This window comes from Leptonychotes weddellii, chromosome 14, assembly GCF_054177405.1.
Source record: "Leptonychotes weddellii isolate Sample4059 chromosome 14, ASM5417740v2, whole genome shotgun sequence".
Taxonomy (NCBI): domain Eukaryota; kingdom Metazoa; phylum Chordata; class Mammalia; order Carnivora; family Phocidae; genus Leptonychotes; species Leptonychotes weddellii.
The window spans coordinates 72948030-72966732 of NC_138382.1; the positions used below are offsets into that span (position 1 = coordinate 72948030).

At 47.4% G+C, this 18703-nt stretch overlaps 1 protein-coding gene and 1 long non-coding RNA gene across 12 annotated transcripts in view; both read left to right on the forward strand.

Moving 5' to 3' along the window:
* Positions 1-18703, forward strand: part of RALGPS1 (Ral GEF with PH domain and SH3 binding motif 1) — a 315256-nt gene that overhangs the window by 138885 nt on the left and 157668 nt on the right. For all 11 annotated transcript variants that reach the window (XM_081803618.1, XM_081803617.1, XM_081803622.1 and 8 more), the window contains 3 exons: positions 751-834; positions 9110-9199; positions 11913-12005. In XM_081803618.1, coding sequence (XP_081659744.1) covers positions 751-834; positions 9110-9199; positions 11913-12005 — 267 coding nt within the window. The remainder of the gene's footprint in view (positions 1-750; positions 835-9109; positions 9200-11912; positions 12006-18703) is intronic.
* LOC145716943 (uncharacterized) lies at positions 4467-6242 on the forward strand. The gene is made up of 2 exons (XR_014139881.1): positions 4467-5681; positions 5713-6242. It is a non-coding gene; the product is annotated as an uncharacterized LOC145716943 (long non-coding RNA).

Sequence of the window (18703 nt, forward strand, 5' to 3'; positions counted from 1 at the left end):
GGGTAATGGGTTTTCCCTGGTTCTCTTATGCACCCTAAGTCATCCTGGTAGAGTGCTCCTGTTAGCTCCCCTGGGTAGGAACCAGCCTCACTGATAGGTAAAATTTAGGTAATTTGATGATTCAGGTTGTAACATGAAACCTGCTAGAAAAGAAGATGTTAAAGACAACCTCTCCTTCTGCTCCCCTGTTGCTTGTACGAGATAGAGGAGGGGCCGACTTCGGAAAGCCATGTGAGGTAGTTCCAGAAGCTTCTCTGACTGCAGTGGGCTTGGGCCAGGATATTCTCTGATTCCAGGAATAGAGGAATGGCCAATGAGCTCTGAGATCCTTTAGCCATATTTTAACTTTAAGTTCACCTGGGGGGATAAATCCAGCTAGCTAACACATGCCCTCTCTTAGTTTGCTTTCAGAAGGGAATTCTGGTCCCAAGGGAGCTGGCAGACAGGCAGTTTGCTGTTAAGGATATTTTGGAACAGAAGTCCTGAGAAATGTGGCTGGGGTTATGGAGAAAAGTATCCCACTTCCCATCCTCACCTCAGGGGTGAGGGGGGCCGGGGCCGCACCTCCACCTTCAGATCCAGCCCTTCTCTCCAGAGGAGGAGAACCCTCACCCACCATGGTGAAGAAAAGGATGGCCAGGGCTTCAGCCCTTTTCGCTGTCCATGTCTGCATTCCAGTTAGATGCCCCTGCTGTGTTTTGCATCCCGATTAGGAAGAATCACTGTTGAAATTGACTCTGTGCTTCCTAGGAACTTGCCAGCTGTGGATGGAGTAAGAAGGAGAAACATAGTCTCGCCCCCAACGTTGTGGCCTTTACCCGGAGGTTTAACCAGGTAAGCGGTGTGCCTGAGCAGGTAGCAATCTCGTCCCCTGTCGGCTGGGCACCCTGCCAGGGTTCAATCCCAGGCACCTGGCCCAGGTCCAAACCTCTCTTCCTGAACCACCCCGCCCATCAGTCCTTTTGCCTGCACAGTCCTTTTTCACAGCAGGTGGAACTGAACACATCTTTCCTGGGTTTAAATCACTTCATGGGCTTCCAATTTCACCCAAGCTAAGGCTGGAGCCCCTTAATTGCCCTGCAAGGTCCTGCACAGTGGGTCTGGTTTCTGTCCACCCCTCTCGCCCCATCTCTTGTCCCTTCCCCTGTTCCACGGGCTTTAGCCATTCTGGTCAGCCTTCTTTCTGTTCCCTGATGCACCATATCTCTGTCCCGTCAGGCCCCCAGATGTGCTGTACTCTCAGCTCAGAATTCTTCTTCCCTGTTCAGCTCCCAGTCTGATCAGCCTGAATGTCACTTCTGTGGGGAGCTTTCCATGAATCCCCAGCCTGTGTGAGGTCTTCGCTGTCAGACATTCCCTCACTGCACCCTGTGCTTCTGTCTCCATGTGGCCCTTTGCTCATCTGTGCTCACTCTGTAGAACTCTTCTGCCTTCACCTTCCACGCCAGTCTGCGGGCTCTGTCTCGTTCACCACTGCACCTCCCGCCACCTTGCGTGGTGTCAGGTGTACAATAGACCCTCAGTAAATATATGTGGAATGAATGAATGAGATGCTCAGAAAACACTCGTTGAATTGAATTTCTTCGAGGGCCTGATGGCCAGGCCACTAGCCTCATACATATTACTGCACACTGACTTGCTCCAACCAGAACCTTTGCTCCAGGTATGAAGATTTGCACCCCCACTTAAGGGAAGGATGATGGGGGCTTGGGCCAGCTAAGGGCAGTGGGCTTCTGGCTTCTTAGCCGATCTGCCAGAATGTGATCTTTGCTGGTAAGCTACCCTGTAAGACCCCCTTTGGGTTGGCCAAACCCCCAAATGGTGCTATTGACAGCTTATCTTCTTTATTCTTGTTTTTCTGGTTTCAAATGAGGATAGTGGATTAGAGATTGTGTAGTGTGCATGACTGGACCTCGGGGTGATGGGGCCTGGGTTTCCTTTGGGCCGTCCCTGAAGCTGGGCCTCCCTGCTCAGAAATGCCAGGCCCTATGCATCACCACTGCCCAGCCCTCCCCAGGCTTCCCCAGCCTCGGCTAGCACCCAAGGATGAGGAGAGCCTCAGAGAGGAACCAGCTTTCCATCTGAGGATCAAGACTGGAGTTAGCATTATTGTTGTTATAATAGGAACTAAGAAGGGTCTAGATGCACCCAGAGTAGGGGCTGTATATACTTGTTTGTTTTGAAAAGAGAAGTTCTGAAGCCTTTTGTTTCTTTTTTCTTTCTTTTCAAAAATCTCCCTTTTCAACCAAGCTTAGGCTTTAAAAAATAAAACAGATGTGTACATGCTATCAGAGGATTCATAGTTTCTTTCGCAAAACTATTTGACTGGGAGCCAGCTCAGTCCCACCTCTGACCAGCCACAGAGCTCCCGGAGGAGGGCTGCTGGGCTCTCTGATGTAATCTGCCTTGCACGCGGAGGCCAGGTCAGCTTGGCAAAGGGTGGTGCAGCTTGTTCTGCGAATGATTGCATTGTGTCCAGATCAGACCAAGTGGGTGAAGTGAGCCAGAATTGAAGGTGCATTTTCCCAAACAGAACGCTTTGAGAAATGGTCTTACTGCCAGCCTGTCAGCTATTCAGAGTGAGCGGCTTCTGGACACAGCCCTCGTAGCTCTATTTTGAAAACTGGCCACCAGCCAGCTCTCGTCAGCCACTGGGGCTGCTTTCTCTGAGATGAACTGATTGGCATCCCTTCCTGGCAGACTTTTTTATGTGAGAACAGGGTTCGCCATCAGACTCTCGATAAGGAAAGCAGGTCAGTTACCTTTCTGAGCCTCAGTTTCCTTATCTGTAAGTGGGAATAATAATATGACTCACCTTGCAGAGTTGGTGTGGAGATTCAGTGAAATGGTATATGAAGAACTCTTAGCGCAGTGTCTGCCATGTAGTAAACATCCAACATTTTGGGGGAAAATAAGAGGGAACATGAAGATCAGCTGATTGGAAAGAGGTTGCTAGCAGATTTGAAGCTTCTTGTGGCCAAACCAGAAACCCAGTGGCCAGTGTCCTGGTCAGACTTGGTGGGCTTGCCTGCTCCTCTGTGGGATCTGAGTCCCTTGGGATTTGTTCATATTCCTCATAGAGGGATGGAAGGAGCCAGCCAAGTTCACTGAGTGTGTGTTATGGGCCAGGCTTGTATCTCAGCACCAAGGAGTTCACCGTAGAACACAGAAGTGCTCAGCCTTTTTTGGATCATGTGTTCTTTTGAGAATTTAGCTATATATACATATATATGAACCTGTCCCAGTGGAAGAAGAGTAATTTCTCTGACAAAATGCTACTGGAACAATTGGAACATTTTTTATGTATGTAAAAAAATGGACCTAGACACAGACAATAGATCTTTCATAAAAATTAACTCAGAATGGATCATAAACCTAAATGTAGAAGACAAAACTATAAAACTTTTAGGAGAAAACGTGGAAGAAAATCTACACGATCTTTGGTGATGAGTTATTAGATGTAACACCAAAAACACAATCCGTGAAAGAAAAAACTGATAAGTTGGACTTCATTAAAATTAGAAATTTCTACTCTGCAAAAGATGCTGGTAAGAAAATTAAAAGATGAAACACAGCCTGGGGAAATACTTGCAAAACACATATCTGATATAAGAATTGTATCCAAAATAGACTCTTAAAACTCAACAGTAAGAAAACAGCTCAATTAAAAAATGGGCAAGGGCGCCTGGGTGGCTCAGTTGGTTAAGCGACTGCCTTCGGCTCAGGTCATGATCCTGGAGTCCCGGGATCGAGTCCCACATCGGGCTCCCGGCTCAGCAGGGAGCCTGCTTCTCCCTCTGACCCTCCCCCCTCTCATGTGCGCTCTCTCTCTCAAATAAATAAAATCTTTAAAAAAAAAAAATGGGCAAAATATCTAGACACCTCACCAAGGAAGTACAAATAGCAATAAAGATGAAAAGATGCTCAACATCATTTGTCACTGGGGAAATGCAAAACACTGTGCACCTGTTAGAATGGGTAAAATCAAACAAACAATGATGGTACCAGGTGCAACTATCTGGGGCAACATAAACTCTCATTCATTGCTGGTGGAAATGCAAAATGGTACAGTCCAGCAGTTACACTCCTAGATATTTATCCAGCTTCTTTGAAATCTTATGTCTACACATAAACACACACGTGCACACGCTCACGTTTATAGCAGCTTTATTCAGCATTGTCAAATACTGAAAGTAACTAAGATGTCCTTCAATAGGTGAATGGATAGACAAATTGGTAAATCCATACAGTGGAAGAGTATTCATCAATAAAAAAAAAAAGAATAAGCCCTCAAACCATATAAAGACATGGATGAATCTTTTTTTTTTTTTAAGATTTATTTATTTGACAGAGAGAGACACAGCGAGAGAGGAAACACAAGCAGGGGGAGTGGGAGAGGGAGAAGCAGGCTTCCCACGGAGCAGGGATCCCGATGCGGGGCTCGATCCCAGGACCCTGAGATCATGACCTGAGCCGAAGGCAGACGCTTAACGACTGAGCCACCCAGGCGCCCCGACATGGATGAATCTTAAATGCTTATTACTAAGTGAAAGAAACCAGTCTGAAAAAGTGACATATGTATGATTACCTCCACCTTCCCCCATCCTTCCCCCACCCCTAGCTTTTTAAAAACATTCTGGGGAATGTAAAAACATTTTTGTAAAAGGTGAAACTACAGAGATGATAAACAGATCCATCAGTGGTTGCCAGAGGTTTAAGAAGGGGAGAGTGTTAAGTAGGTGAAGCACAGAGGATTTCTTAGGGTGGTGAAACTATTCTGTATGATGCTGTATGATACACAGTGTCATTGGATACATGACACTATGCATTTGTGAAAACCCATAGAACTTTACAGCACCAAGAGCAAACTTTAGTATATGCGAATTTAAAAAATGTATTGCAGAAATAAAGGAATCCTAGAGTGGAATGCAGAACATAACCAAAAAATCCAAACGAGTTATAAATGTGTGAACAACATCACTGAGGTAGGTGAGGGGAAAAGGTGCTGACCTAAGTAACTTTGGAAATGAATGGAACCTGTAAGACTAAAGACAAAAGGAACTGTATATATGCTCTGTACTCTAGTTGATGTAGTTGCTTCCCTGGGGGATTGGGTAACAATTCTGAAGCCATTATACATGAATACTGGAATTAAACAATTAAGGAAAAGGATGGCAGATGATAGGACCCAGGTTTTTCACTGTTGGAGTGGAAAGTTACAGACAAGCAAGGGTAGAAGGCTAAGACATCGATATGAACTCATATTTATTTTGATACAGATACATACGGATGGTTACATATAGAAATATTTATAGATACGTATATGCACATGTGTTAGTACACACACACACACACACACACACACGCATGCATTACCTTGCTACCAGCCAAGACGACATAGAAACAGTGACAGCCATGTAGTAATAAGCACACCTGGCACCCAAATCTTGGTTTCTAATACCATTCTCTAATCAAAGGACCCAAGGCTCCTTGGAGAAATGGCTGGTTTAATACTGGGGCAGTAGCATCTTGATGAGCCTGTAGTGGTACCAGAAAATAAGGAAATGCTTAAACCAACCAACCAACCAAAACAATGCTAGGGGTAGGTCAAAGGAACACAAGAGCCAACTGAAAGAGCTTTCAGTGGCCAAAGAGCAATTTAAGCAACAAAATAACCCAAAGTATAAAATATACTTTGGTTATAACCCAAAGTATAAAATAAATATCCATGAGTCCTTTCTGATATAAATAAATGATTGCAAAAATAAATGGGGAAGAATAGACAAACTTCCTATGTAATAATTCCAACAGCTCACTTCCTTCCATAGCGACTTCTTTTCAAAGTCTGAGGTGATACCATTATTTATGTAACCAGTTTCCTATTGATGGGCATTTTTTCCCCTATTCTTTTTCTTTATAAAACAGTGCTTTGTTGAATCCTTGTAGATGAGTTCCTCCAAATTTCTGTGTTTTCATAAGATAAAAATTCTAGGGAGAATGTAAGTTTAACATCTTGAAAGGTATATTTAAGTTGCTCTTCCAAATGGTCCTATGAATTTGTACCCCCCCGCAAGTAGTGTATAAGAGTACCAATTTCTCTACATTCTTGGTACAGTATATGGCCCACAAAGGGTTAATGTATTTTCTTTACTACACAAAGAACTTTTACTTATCAATAGGAAGGGGACAGATGTCCCATTAGAAAGATGGGTAAGAAAAAAAAAAAAAAGAAAGATGGGTAAGGGCCTGGGGAGGTAATTCACAAGGCAGAGAGTACAAATGGCCCATAAATATTTGTAACAAAAAACTGAAAAAAAAGTACAAAAAAGATGTTAATTGAATAGTTATGAAAGAAATGCAAAATAGAAACAATGAGACATTATTTTGTCCATTAGGTTAGTTAAAAAAAGAATTGTAATAACTGGTACTTGCCAGTGCATGAAGACATGGATCAATTCAAACTTGTTGATGGATAAACAAATAGACCTTTCGGAGGCCAATTTTTTAATATATACTTTTGAAAAAACAGTACACATACTTTTATTCATTCCACCTTACTGGAATTTATTCTAAGACCTTAATTAAAAATGAATAAATATATATGTATAAAGGTGCTCACCACGGCATTGTTTAGTACAACAAAGTAATTAGAAATAAGTTATCCAACGATAGGAGGTCACTCAATGATGGTACATCCCTAAGATGGAATATTTGGCAGCTGCTAAACGTTATGTTGTAGAGGAATATTTAGTCACTTATAAAAATTCTTGTGATAATATGATGAATATATACCAATTTAGTTGAAAAAGACAGATGTATGTTCTGTGTATGGTAGAGTAGAAGGACAGAAACCACAATGTCTGTCATGGTGGTCTGTATACGAGAATGAGGGTGCAAATGATTTCTGCCTTTTGTGCCTATCTCTGTGTCCCTTGTTTTCTGCATTAAGCTTCTCTTAAATTTTGTAGTTAGAAAAGAGAATTAAAAATGTTTGAAACTTTGCTGATTCTACCTGTGTAATGTCTTTCTTATCTGCCCCTTCTCTCCATCTCCTTCAGCATGGCCCTAGCTCAGGCCTCCCGCCTGTCACTTGGACCACTGCATCAGCTTCCTGATGGGTGTCCCCGCCCCTACAGAAAGCTCTGTCACTTCTCTGCTCGGAAACCTCTGGAAGTCTCCCCATGTAGAATAGCACCTAAGGACCTTCTTGTCACCTTGGTGTTCCAGACCCCCACCATCTGGCCTTCAGTGCCCTTCCCAGCTTTGATTCCCCCTCTGCCCTGATCCCACAGAGCACCTGCAACACCAGACCCGTCGGTTCGCTCAGCCCTCCCCAGTCGTGGTGTATACTGCCATATCCCAATCCTGTCTTTACCTGCTGGAAGTCTACCCATTTTTCAAGGTTTACCTCTTCCAGTGGGCCTTCCTCTGTCATTACCCGCCCCGTTCCAGTCTGCTTCGGTTGAACTTCTTTCATGTCCAGGATTGCCACGTGATTTCTAGGGGATCCTGCCTCCTCCTTTGGTCACCTCCGTATCAGGCAAGGGCTGATAGGGTCTGGACTCACAGTGCCCAGAGCCTGCACACAGAACAGGCTGCATGAAAGTCTGTTGAATTGAACTGACCCGGAGTAGCCTCTGCACACTGTGTGCTGGAGATCATTATCAACTCTGCCATGCTCCATAATTATGCCTTAAATATGTGTGATTTTTTGGCACGCAGGAATCTATTAAATTATACATATAAACTATCACACTTGTTTATATGGCATAAAAATGTGCATGTATTAAAATATGAGGTTTATGGGCATATCATTTGGTGTCCAGAAAATCTTTCTTCCATAACTGGCTAGTAAACGATTGAGTCTGAACTTAATTTTAGGCAATTCCTTGGAAAAAATGATTCTATGGAAACCCAGGCATGTCCTGGAGGCAACCATAGATAATTACGCGGAAAAAACTTTTTCTATAATATTCCTGCTTAACATAAAAAGCAAATTTTTGATTCTCGGTTACTCTTTCCTTGTTTTCTCATTGAAAAGTGACTATTTCAGGAAAGGGAAAAAATTTGGTTGCAGCAGTAAAGGTGCTTTGTTAACTCTGGAATATCCCTATTTTTCTTTGTATTTTAGATGCCTTTGCCTCCCTCCCTTTCAACTCCACACATCCCTGTACTCTCCTCAGCCGTCTCCCTCTCTCTCTCTCGGCTGTGCTGTCGTTCCATCCGTGGGCATCTGTGTGTCACACAGCACTGTTGTTACAGTAGCAAGACATAAACAAGAAAGTAACCACTTCCCAGACTTTCTTGGCACGCAGCCCCTTCTGTGTTGTACTGAGGTGTCATGTGGGTCAACTCTACCCTGGTAGATAACTTGCCTGTTGCCAGAAGGATTCAGGGGCTCGGGGATGTTGATTTCTGTGAGAGGTCAAGCCTGAATAATGTTTTGTTTTTTTTTTAAGCATGAATAATGTTCTGAACCCAAAGTACCAACATGTCCTTTCGGCATAAGTGGTCTCTAGAAAAACATGCCCCTTCACCTGCATTGCTTTATGGAACTTTGAAAGACACTTTCATATCATATAAATTATTGGGTGAACCTCTCCTAGAAAATTAAATTTGTTACAATTGTGCAAATATTGGTGAATCCTACTTACTTGAGGTCTGGCTGGGGGTATAGATCTCATGGTGGTACCGCCAGTGAACATATCTGTTTGGCCGTTTGTCCATCCATCCATCCAACCATCCATCCATCCATGGTTTTCCCACAACTGGGGGCCTTCTGAGCAGGAATCTGTCTATTCATCTCAAAATTTCCTGCCACAGCTTCAGAGAGATTCATATGTTGTGGAGGCCCAGTAACTCCCCCGGATAGGGATACTTGTCTCTCTTGGCACCACTGTGTGTGTTCCAGAGGAGGTGCTGAAGGAGGGACCCGTTTGCAGGGCTGGGTGTCGTAAAGGAACCCTCAACCACCTGCAACCCCAAGCTGTGCTCATCCAGCTTCCTGACCTCTGGGAAATCCCTGTCTATGGTGGGCGAGGGCGACAAGGGTGGTCCAGTATTTAACCACTTCTCGTGTGTGTGTGTGTGTGTGTATTTGACTCTACAGGTCAGTTTTTGGGTTGTTCGAGAAATTCTAACAGCACAGACTTTAAAAATAAGGGCAGAAATCCTGAGCCATTTTGTGAAAATAGCCAAGGTAAGCTCTTTATTATTATTTTTTCCTCCCTCCCTCCCTTCCTTTTTGCAGAATGTGTTTCCTCAGTACTTTGAGAGCTACTTTGCTCTGGGCATGCTGGGCTGGGTTCAAACAGAAGGCTCTGACCTGACTTCTGTAGGCTGTAAGACCGGCCTAGGTGCCCACTCAGGCTCCCCGCCCCTGTGCACGCACGGTGGTGTGGCCATCTACCCGTTATTATGGCAGCCAACCATTCTCTTTAGCTGGCTGTTCAGACTCTCTATGAGGCCGTGGGGGCTCCCTCTAGGGTCCATTCATCCTCTTCCTTCAGATTCAGCCAGTACTGGGGCTTGATGGGCTACGAGCTACCATCCCATCCTGCAGTTCTGTCCGCAGTCAGCAGAGCTCACCCCACCTCCATCCTGAGCTTCAGGCCTAAGCCCAGTGACCCTGCTGGTCCCCGTTCCCACCTCCTGCCCCCCCCAATAGGTTCTGTCCTTGCCAGTTGTTGAGCACCAGGCTTGCGTCTGTATCTCCCTTTCCCCTCCTCTTCCCTTAGGGCAGCCAGCCCAGGTAGTGATGCCCTATGGGCTCTCCTGGACCACTCTCCTCACCCTGTCAGCTCCTCTCCTTACGCTGCCGTGACCACGGGGCTTGCCTGCATCTGGGCAGCGCACTGCTGTTCTGTCTGGTTCGCTGTGTGCTGTGTGCACGTGTTGTGTTCCCACCCAGATCCTAGGCCCACTAAGCTTTACGGATGCCCTTATGAGCTGGCATCATAGCAACCACTCTACTGAAATGATCGTGTTTGGTGTTCACATTGTTATTCTCCCACTTCTAGAGGAGGAAGGGAAGGTTTAGAGAAGTGAGTGTCCCTGCCCAGGACCTTACAGCGAGTGAGCTGGAGCCTGTCTCTTGGCCTTCAGGGGAGCTGCTCTGCTGCCCCTCATGGGAAGGTTAAGGGCATCCATCCATAGGTATGTCAGGGGCAACAGACACTTTCACGTCGTGTGCATTCTGAAGTGCTTGGGACCATGCTGGGGCTGGGCTTGACGATGCTTGTTACTGTCAGTGAGTTCATGCTGGGCCACAAGAGAAAGCGGGATGGAGTTCCAGCCCTCCGGTGCTTTCAGGAAACGAGTTTGCGGTGCTTGTCCAAAGAATACAAAACAATCCCTCCCTAATCTCTGCCATCTTCCAACAGTGGCTCATCATATTGGCACGGTGCCCCAAGTGTGTTCTTGTGCGGGCCCCTCCTTCCTCTGGGCCTTGGTTTCCCTTCTACAAAATGAGAGGGGTGGATTAGGGGATCACCCAGAGGACCTTAAGCTCTAAAAGAAATTGTGTGACAGGCATAGCAATTCAGATACGTAGGATGAAATTCAGTCCTCTCCGAGAATCTATTATTACACACAGGAAACAATTAGAGATTGTTACAAGATGTATGAAAGGAAGCATTAACTTGTGTGGTAAAGGAGAAATCTCTGAGTAGGAACAGAGCCGCGAGGACTAGGTATAAGGGCTTTTTATTTATTCATTCATTTCACTAGGCCCTACTGTGTGTTGTATGAGGCCCTAGGGATATGATGGCAGATACAGCTTCACCCCTGCTCTCAGGGAACACATGGTCCAGGGCGAGAGAGAAGCAGGTAAAAGCGACTAGAGTCCAGTGTGCTAAGGAGATGCACACACTGCTGTGGGAACACATAGACAGGGTCCCCAAGCTCCCTAGATTTGGGAACAGGTTCAGGAAAGACATACTAGAGGAAAGGGCATCTGAGCTTGGTATACCCAAGACAAGTGAGGGGGCAGGCAGGGGAGAAGTCTTCCCGATAAGGGATGAGCAGCCCACAAGGCACAGAGCACTCACCCTGGTGCCAGGCACTGGTCTGGCACTTTGCACTTACCTTCCCATGTAGCATATGTGCCGTGGTTACCTTCCTTGTAGGTATGAGCATGCAGGCTCAGGCAACTCGTTACAGGACACACGGGTATTGGGAGCTGGGATTGGAACCATGGAGCCCGCTCGCTAGCCCAAACCTCACTGGCTCCCAAGAATGAGAAGTGGACCCCGGTCCCGTTAGCAGGTTTCCCTCAGCACCAAACCTAGAACAGAGCAGTTACATCTTTCTGTACTTACTCTAGGCTGTGTCCCCTACTCTTGTCTTCCATGGTAGGGAACTTGTGTGAGACTGAATTGAATCCACATGTTCTCACCAGTGTGGGGTTTGGTTCAAAGGAGCATATGGTCAACTGACCGAGAAGCTAGAGCTCTCTCTTCCTGGCGGAGGGGATCACGCAGATTGGTGACATCTTCCCTCAGCCCCTCTTGTTCCGGGTGTAAGGTAGTCGCAGAAGATCCACGTGGATATTGTGGGCACAGCCAAGGCTTCAGTTTACAAAAGCCCGCTGGGACAGTTCCGATTCGTCTAAAAAAAGAACATAAAGGACATTATCAAACCTTATCCCGAGCCACGTTTCTATCCAGCAACCAGACTAGTCAGCTTATAAAATTTTGCAAGTGTTTTAGATGCAGACTCACCTTTTGACAATTTGAAAGAAAAAGAGCATATGGTTTCTATGAACTCCATAGAACTGTATTTTCTACATGAGATATTTTTAAGTATAATTGAATTTTCGTAAATATGACAACATTTGGTAACACTTGAGCATGTTTTTGTTCTGTTGTTTATAGCAGCAAAATAATCTATTCCATATCTTTTTTTTTTTTCAGAAACTTCTAGAACTCAACAACCTTCATTCTCTCATGTCTGTGGTATCAGCATTACAAAGTGCACCCATCTTCAGGCTGACAAAAACCTGGGCTGTAAGTTAATTCCTTTGATTTTGGCTCTCATTTCACTGGTGAAGTTCTTCATTCCTCGAGCCCCCGAAGTCTTTCTCTGACTATCTGCCCTTTGCCAGTCACAGAGGATTACTGTGGGTTCCCTGGGATCCTGTCTTCTTCAGGGACCTGAGCCTCATTTTGGGACGAGGAAGTTGTGAGGATGCCAACATGGCTGGGGCCAGAGCCCCCTCGAGTGGACCTTCCTGGACCCATAACGTCACGTGTGGTGGCTGGGTCAGTGACATGACTTCTGCCCTCCACTTGGCTGGAATTCTTCTCTGACAGGCTCCGAACTGCCCTTGGGAAGGTCTCTGGGCTGATGGTTCGCAGCTGCCCTGGGTTGCTGGCCCTATAGCTATGAGTCTCTCTGGAGAAACCTGTGGCCCTCATGTAGAGAGAAGTGGGGTTTTGTTTTGTTTTTATTCCTGAAGGCCATGGATAATTTCAGCTCAGAGGTGGAGTCTGATAGTTATATAATTGAGTCTGTAGGAAAGTTTTTCTGCTGTAAAAATACTTTAAAAATATCTCAGACCTCTTTATCCTCCTTAGCTTGGCACAGTGCCTGACATGGGGGAAGTAATTGCTATTTCCATAGCTCATTAGCATTCACCTCCTGGCCCGCCTGGTCCAGGGTCTCCCACAGCCACACAGCCCAAGCCTTTCAAGACCTGTTTATGTCCCATGGAACTGAAGGAAACTATATGGAATTGTCAGCTGTGCTTCTGCAACTCATTTCCAAACTTCTTTCTGCCAGTCTGCGGGGCTGGGCTCAGTTTCATACTTGGCTAATTCAGGGACCTTTAAAACACTTAGGGATTATGTTGTAGGTGATCAGAAATGAGCCTTGTTTTTTTAAATTGCTATTTTCCGTAGATCTAGCCCTAGCAAAGTGGAGCGACATGTCTTAGCCTAGAGTCAGAAACTGGGTTTGTGTTCAGCTGCTGTTCAGAGCATGACTTCTGTGGGACTTGTTTCCCTCTATCTACTGAGAGGTTGGCCCAGATGAGTGGTTTTGTGTCAGTGCTTCGTGGAGCCCCAAGGGTTCCATGGAGCTGCCTTGATGGCCACCAGGAGATGGGGAAGAGGAGGAGGGTGCCAAGTAGACACCTTGGCACTGTTTCCACCAGAGCAGCTCTGTTTACATCGGTTTGATGTACTGGGCTCCTGGGTGGATTTCAGGTCAGCAGTGGCTTGGGAGGTTGAAAGCAAGTTTGGAAGCCACTGGTCTCTCCTGCTGTTGCCAGACCTGTGAGTCCCTGAGTCCATCTTTTTTCAGAAGTTGCCTAGAGAGTCTTTTTCAAATGAATTTTCCATTATTTAGATGCTGTTATTTTTTCCTGGGCTACTGGGAGCTATGTGCAGACTCAGAGAGATGAATTATGAATCTCGGCATGCACAAACCTCACTGTCAGCAATGTGGTGACTCTCCATGACCTGCAGAAGCTGTGTAGTTGGTGAGGGCAGAAAGGGGGTCTTGCAAGCCACCTCTCACTCACCTGTCCTGTTGGCCCTAGGACAGTGGTTGGCACAGAGCATTTGGGAAATGGAGGGGGCCCGATTCATCCTTTTTCACCTTCATCCAGATCACCCCAGCCCAGTGGAATCGGCAGCTGCATCTCTTCCTGACACTCTCTCCACACCTGTTGTTACAAGCACACAGCACATCTGCTCTGTGGTTTTGTCGACAGGTCTGCCTCTCCCTTCGGCTGCCTTGTTTCATGATGAGGTCCGATTTTGCTTTGTATCCCTGGTGCCCAGCTGAGGATATGCTTGTTGTTTGAGTTGTATATGTCTACTGTGCTGAATCTTTTCCTTCATTTGCTATCGTTTCTGGCAATGAGGTTAGCCATAGAAGTATTGCCAAAAAGAGCTGTTCCCCTCTCCCCACTTTTCCCTTGACCTGGTATTGGGGAGACCTCCTGGGCCCACAGAGCTGGGAGGAGCAGGGGCAGAGGAGGCACTGCTGTAGCAGCCCAGAGGGTCAGCGCTTGTATAGCCTTCATTTGAAAAAATTATTTATTTTAGAGAGCGAGGAGGAGGTGGGGAGGGCAGAGGGAGAGGGAGAGAGAAACCCCAGCCGACTCTGCGCTGAAGGCAGAGCCTGACGTGGGGCTCTGTCTTGTGACCCTGAGATCGACATGAGCTGAAACCAAGAGTTGGACACTTTAACTCACTGTGCCACCCAGGCGCCCCTAGAGTCGTCATTTTTTAGAGAAAGAAACTGAGGCTCCAAGAGGTGTGGTGGCCTGACGAAGATCCCAGGGCTGGCGAGTGCTGGAGCTGGTGTGATGCAGCCTTGTTCTCCTGGCGTGCACAGTCCGTGTTCTTGGCCAGGGTACTGGATGGCTTGTCGGGGCTTCAGCCCGGTGTTGGAGTCAGGCTGGGCATAGGGCAAGGAGAAAGAGGCACACACACTGGGAAGTGAGGCTGGCACTCGGGCCCTCAGGGATAGGGTGTGACTAGATCCCCGAAACCCTGGATATCTGGGAAACCTGGACAGAAGGGAGTTATGGGTGTGTCAGAGACCTGCCACTTGGTTGCACCATGGATGACCTGCAGCGAGGGCCAGTTGGTCGTTAGCTGTAGGGCAGGGCAGCCCGTTGACCTGTCCATGGCTGCCTGCAGGGTGCCAGCAACTGAGTGACTTGGGATGGGTTGGAGACTGACACTGAGCAGGTGTCAGTCTCCTGACAGGACATCTAGCCCTAGCAAAGTGGAGCGTGGGTGTCTCAGCCCACAGGCTCCCACACAGTAGGCCCTAGTAAATGCTGGCTCACGTGCAAACAGGGAGGGAGTCACCTTCTGCTGGCCTGGAAAAACAGGTGGGGCCTGATTCATCCCAGCACCGGGGCCTCTTAGGAGTACTGGCTGCCTCAAGGCCATGCGACGTGAGCAAGACAGAATAGGTCAATTCTGGTTTCCTGAGTACGCGCTACCGTGCGGCTCTTATTCATTCTACAAATCAAATATTTACCGAATGCTTCCTCCATGCCAGACCTTGAGGCTACGGTCAAGGGCCCCGTCTTTATGGGCTTCTGTGTTGTTCAGAGGAGACAGACACATTATTGAGGGAGGATAAACACGTGTCCTGTCTTGCTGGTATAAGAAGTGATGGATAAACATTTGTTGAGTGTGTGAAGCAGTGAGCGAAGAACTGTCCTATGGGAATGGGAGTGACACAGGAGACCAAGACAGGAGGGTGTGAGAGAGGAGGACTGGGGTCCGCTGGAGCGTGGGGCATCCCGGAAGGCCTTTCTGAGAAGGAAGACTGCACTAAGTTGAGGCCCGAGTGACACGGGGAGCCGGCTGTGCCAGGATGAGGGTACAGGCAGTGTAGAGACCCACAGTGGGAAGAAACTTGGTGCCATCAAGAAACTCAGAGCCAGCGTGGCAGGGGCACTGTGGGCCAGGAGGAAATTGATGCAAGATGCCGTGGATGGGCAGCGGGCCCATTGTGAAGGGCTTACAGCCCAGGACAGGAGTTAGGTTCTGTTTCAAGTGCACGGAGCCGGACATGATCTGGCTTACAGCTGCTTTTCATTTTTTGTTTTTTAAATTACTGTTGCTACTGTGTGGAAAACAAACTGGGCAGGGAGTGCAGGGGGCCAAGATGGGAAATGGGGCCTGGTCAGGAGGTCAGACAGCATCCAGTGAGGTGGTGTTGGTTGGGATGGGGAGGTGGCGGTACACAGGAGAGGAAGAGACTGATAGGGGAGGCATTCTGAAGGCAGACCTGGCCGATTTGTGTGGTGGGATGTCGGAGAGGAGGAAAAGAAAGGAATGAAGAGGATTTCTAGGTTTGGGGCCTGAGCAGCTAGGATGATGGTGAAGCCTTTTCTCTGGTCAGGGTGGTCCCAGGAGGAGGCTGACTTACTCATGAGTGACCTGGGGGTATGGAATTCCTGGAGTTTGGGTGAGTCACTCTTTACAGTAATTATAGTCATGTGCTACACACACACACACACACACACACACGCACATGCACACGCGCTCTGCTGGCTGTCTGCATGTTCCTATCATGATTTACTCTTTCCTACTGAATTGATCCAGGCAGTTTGACTCATCTGCAGCAGCAAGGGGAAATCCTAGCCAGTGGGCCAGGTGGCCTGGTCTGCAGGGTGGGGACCTGGAAACGGAACCTCTCCAGACACCTGGGGACACAGGGTCATCAAGCTCTGCAGTTTGGAGAACAGCCACTTTGCAAAGGTCCTGAGAAGGCAGATGTGTAGCATTCACATATTTCGGACTTTCGAGTCTTTTATTCAGGCAGTGCCTCTGCTCCCCGTGTCTGATGTAGTGCCCCAGGGGCCCCCCTCTGATGTTGTTGAGAAGGTGGTGGTAGGCATGGGCTGTCTCTTTCAGGTTTTCCTGAGCCTTGGCTCAGGTGGGAGGCAAGATGGGTGAGGGGGTGAGGAGTTGGAGGGCAGAGGAAACCAACGTTTGCGTCTCCAATTACTCATTCCCCTGTCCTTCCTCATAGCCGTGCCTGCACTGCTTCTCAGAAGGTCCCAGTCATGAACTCTGCTGACATTGTCACCCTCACCTTCCTTTCATTGCCACAACATTAGATACTTCATCACACCCTTCTTGAAAAATCTCCTTCCCTTGGCTTAGTCCTCTTCTGGCTGTTCTGACAACTGGCTCCTCCCTGACCGCTTTTGTTCCTCTCGCCCACTGGATATAAGTGTTCTGTGAGGCTCTGACCCCAATTCCCGCCCTCCCATCTGCTTCCTATCCCTTGGGGACCCGACGGCATGGAGAGCTTCACCATCGCTTCAGAGCCCAGTGGAGGCAGTCTCTGCAGCTCACGCTCAGCCTCCTTCTGCAGCCCTAGACCCTTGTTCCCACGCCTGCTCCGCACAGCCCTCTGCTTGCATGTTCCTTTGACAGCTCACGCTTGGCACATCTGAAATCAAGCTTTGGTTTCCAGGAAGTGATCGTGAGTGCCAGAAGACTCTCTTAGCAGATTGTGTTTTGGACTTTGAGGCAATATGGTAGACAGAGCTGACGGGGAATAAGCCCCTCCCTCCTGATTGCCTGCTCCAAACACACAAACACAAATAAATGCTGGATAAAATACAACCAAATTAAAAACCAAGATGCAAAGCTGAACCAGAAGCCAAGAAAGGGAAGTCACCATGTGCTGGAAATAAAGCATGCTCTCAGAGTCAGCACCGTGAGCACAGTTGAGAAGAAGCCACTGTGTATTGGCTTTGTGGCTGCTCTAGGGTTCTCCTGAGTGCATGGGAGGAAGGTCCAGGTCGCAGGCCCTGTGCACACGGGGGGCTGGAACTCAGCTACCCATACGAACCCAAGAACCCTCAAGTGTCACCCATCAGAACATCTCTGTCCAGCTTGGGGGAGCCCCATGAAAGCATGAGGAAAAGAAGTCACCTTTGGGGAACTGTCACCCCAGCCTGTACCTCAGGCAGCTATGGGGTCTGAGTACACAAGACCTGAATCGGTGTGGGGACCCCAGGCCGAGCAGTGAGGGGCAGTGTCCCATGGAGATTAAGAACATAGGCTCTTGAATCAGATACCTGGGCTTTGCCTCGGACCTGCCTCTATGGTAAGGATTAAACGAGTAAATATATGAAAAAATGTTGAGCACTGTGTCTGGCACATCGGGAAGTGTGTTGGGTGAGTATTAGCTGCAGCTGTTATTGTTGTTAGTGTTATTTTTGACTATTCTCGAGTGAGCCAGGCCTGGTTATCTCTGACCTGAGGTCATCACCATCTTTTGGGCTGCTCTCCTTGCTCCTGGTCTCCCGGGCCCTTCCTCACACCATTGCTGGAGTGATCGCCCCGAAGAGCTCCAGTGTCTTCACTTGGTTTTTCATACTCCTTGCTTGGTTGGGGGCTCTTTGCCCACCACTCTTCCCAAGTGGGAAGTTCTGATATAATCCTTTTGATGCCGTTCTTTTTAACCTGCCATTTGAACATTGACTCACCATCCCCAGTTTTATAATAATGCATATAATGTCAGCCAATTTTTAACCATCATTTGGGTTTCTAACCCTGGACTCCAGCAATCCCTGAGAGTCAGGGGAGATGCAGAGCTGGGATAAGAGGATTGGTATGTCTTGATGGGTGTTTTTGGGGGGAAACTTAGATTTGAGAGTGTGGTGCTTAGTGAATGCTCACAGGTAGTGAACATACTGCAGAGCATAGAGGACACAGTAGAGGCATTTTGGCAACGGCAGCAAATACTGAAAGGTTTCATACCTACTTCACACCTATTTCCTGACCTCAAAAAACAAACCATAACCTTTCCGCTGTGGCCAGTGGAGCATCTGCCGCCACCAGAGACATAGCCCCTCAGTGGCCCAAGCCGTGTGCACGGGAGATGCAAGGGCTAGCCAGAGGGATTCCCTGTCCACACATGGCCACAATCGACTCATTCTTTACCCCTTTGATTAGTATTTGCTGTTCATGCTTGGCTGTTGTGATTGGTGCCCTGTTTGCAAGTCGAGTGGATGTATCAGAAGAGTAGAACGAGTAGCCAAAATGGTCGTCATATGTCTGTGGTTTCCAAATGGCAACGCTAAAAACATACTTTGCCAAGTGGCAAGTTTCCATCTCCCTACAACCTTTCCAGTCTTTTTAAAATTATTATTAATTTTTTTATTTGAGGGTAGCGGACACGCAATGTTGCATTAGTTTCGGGTGTACAACAC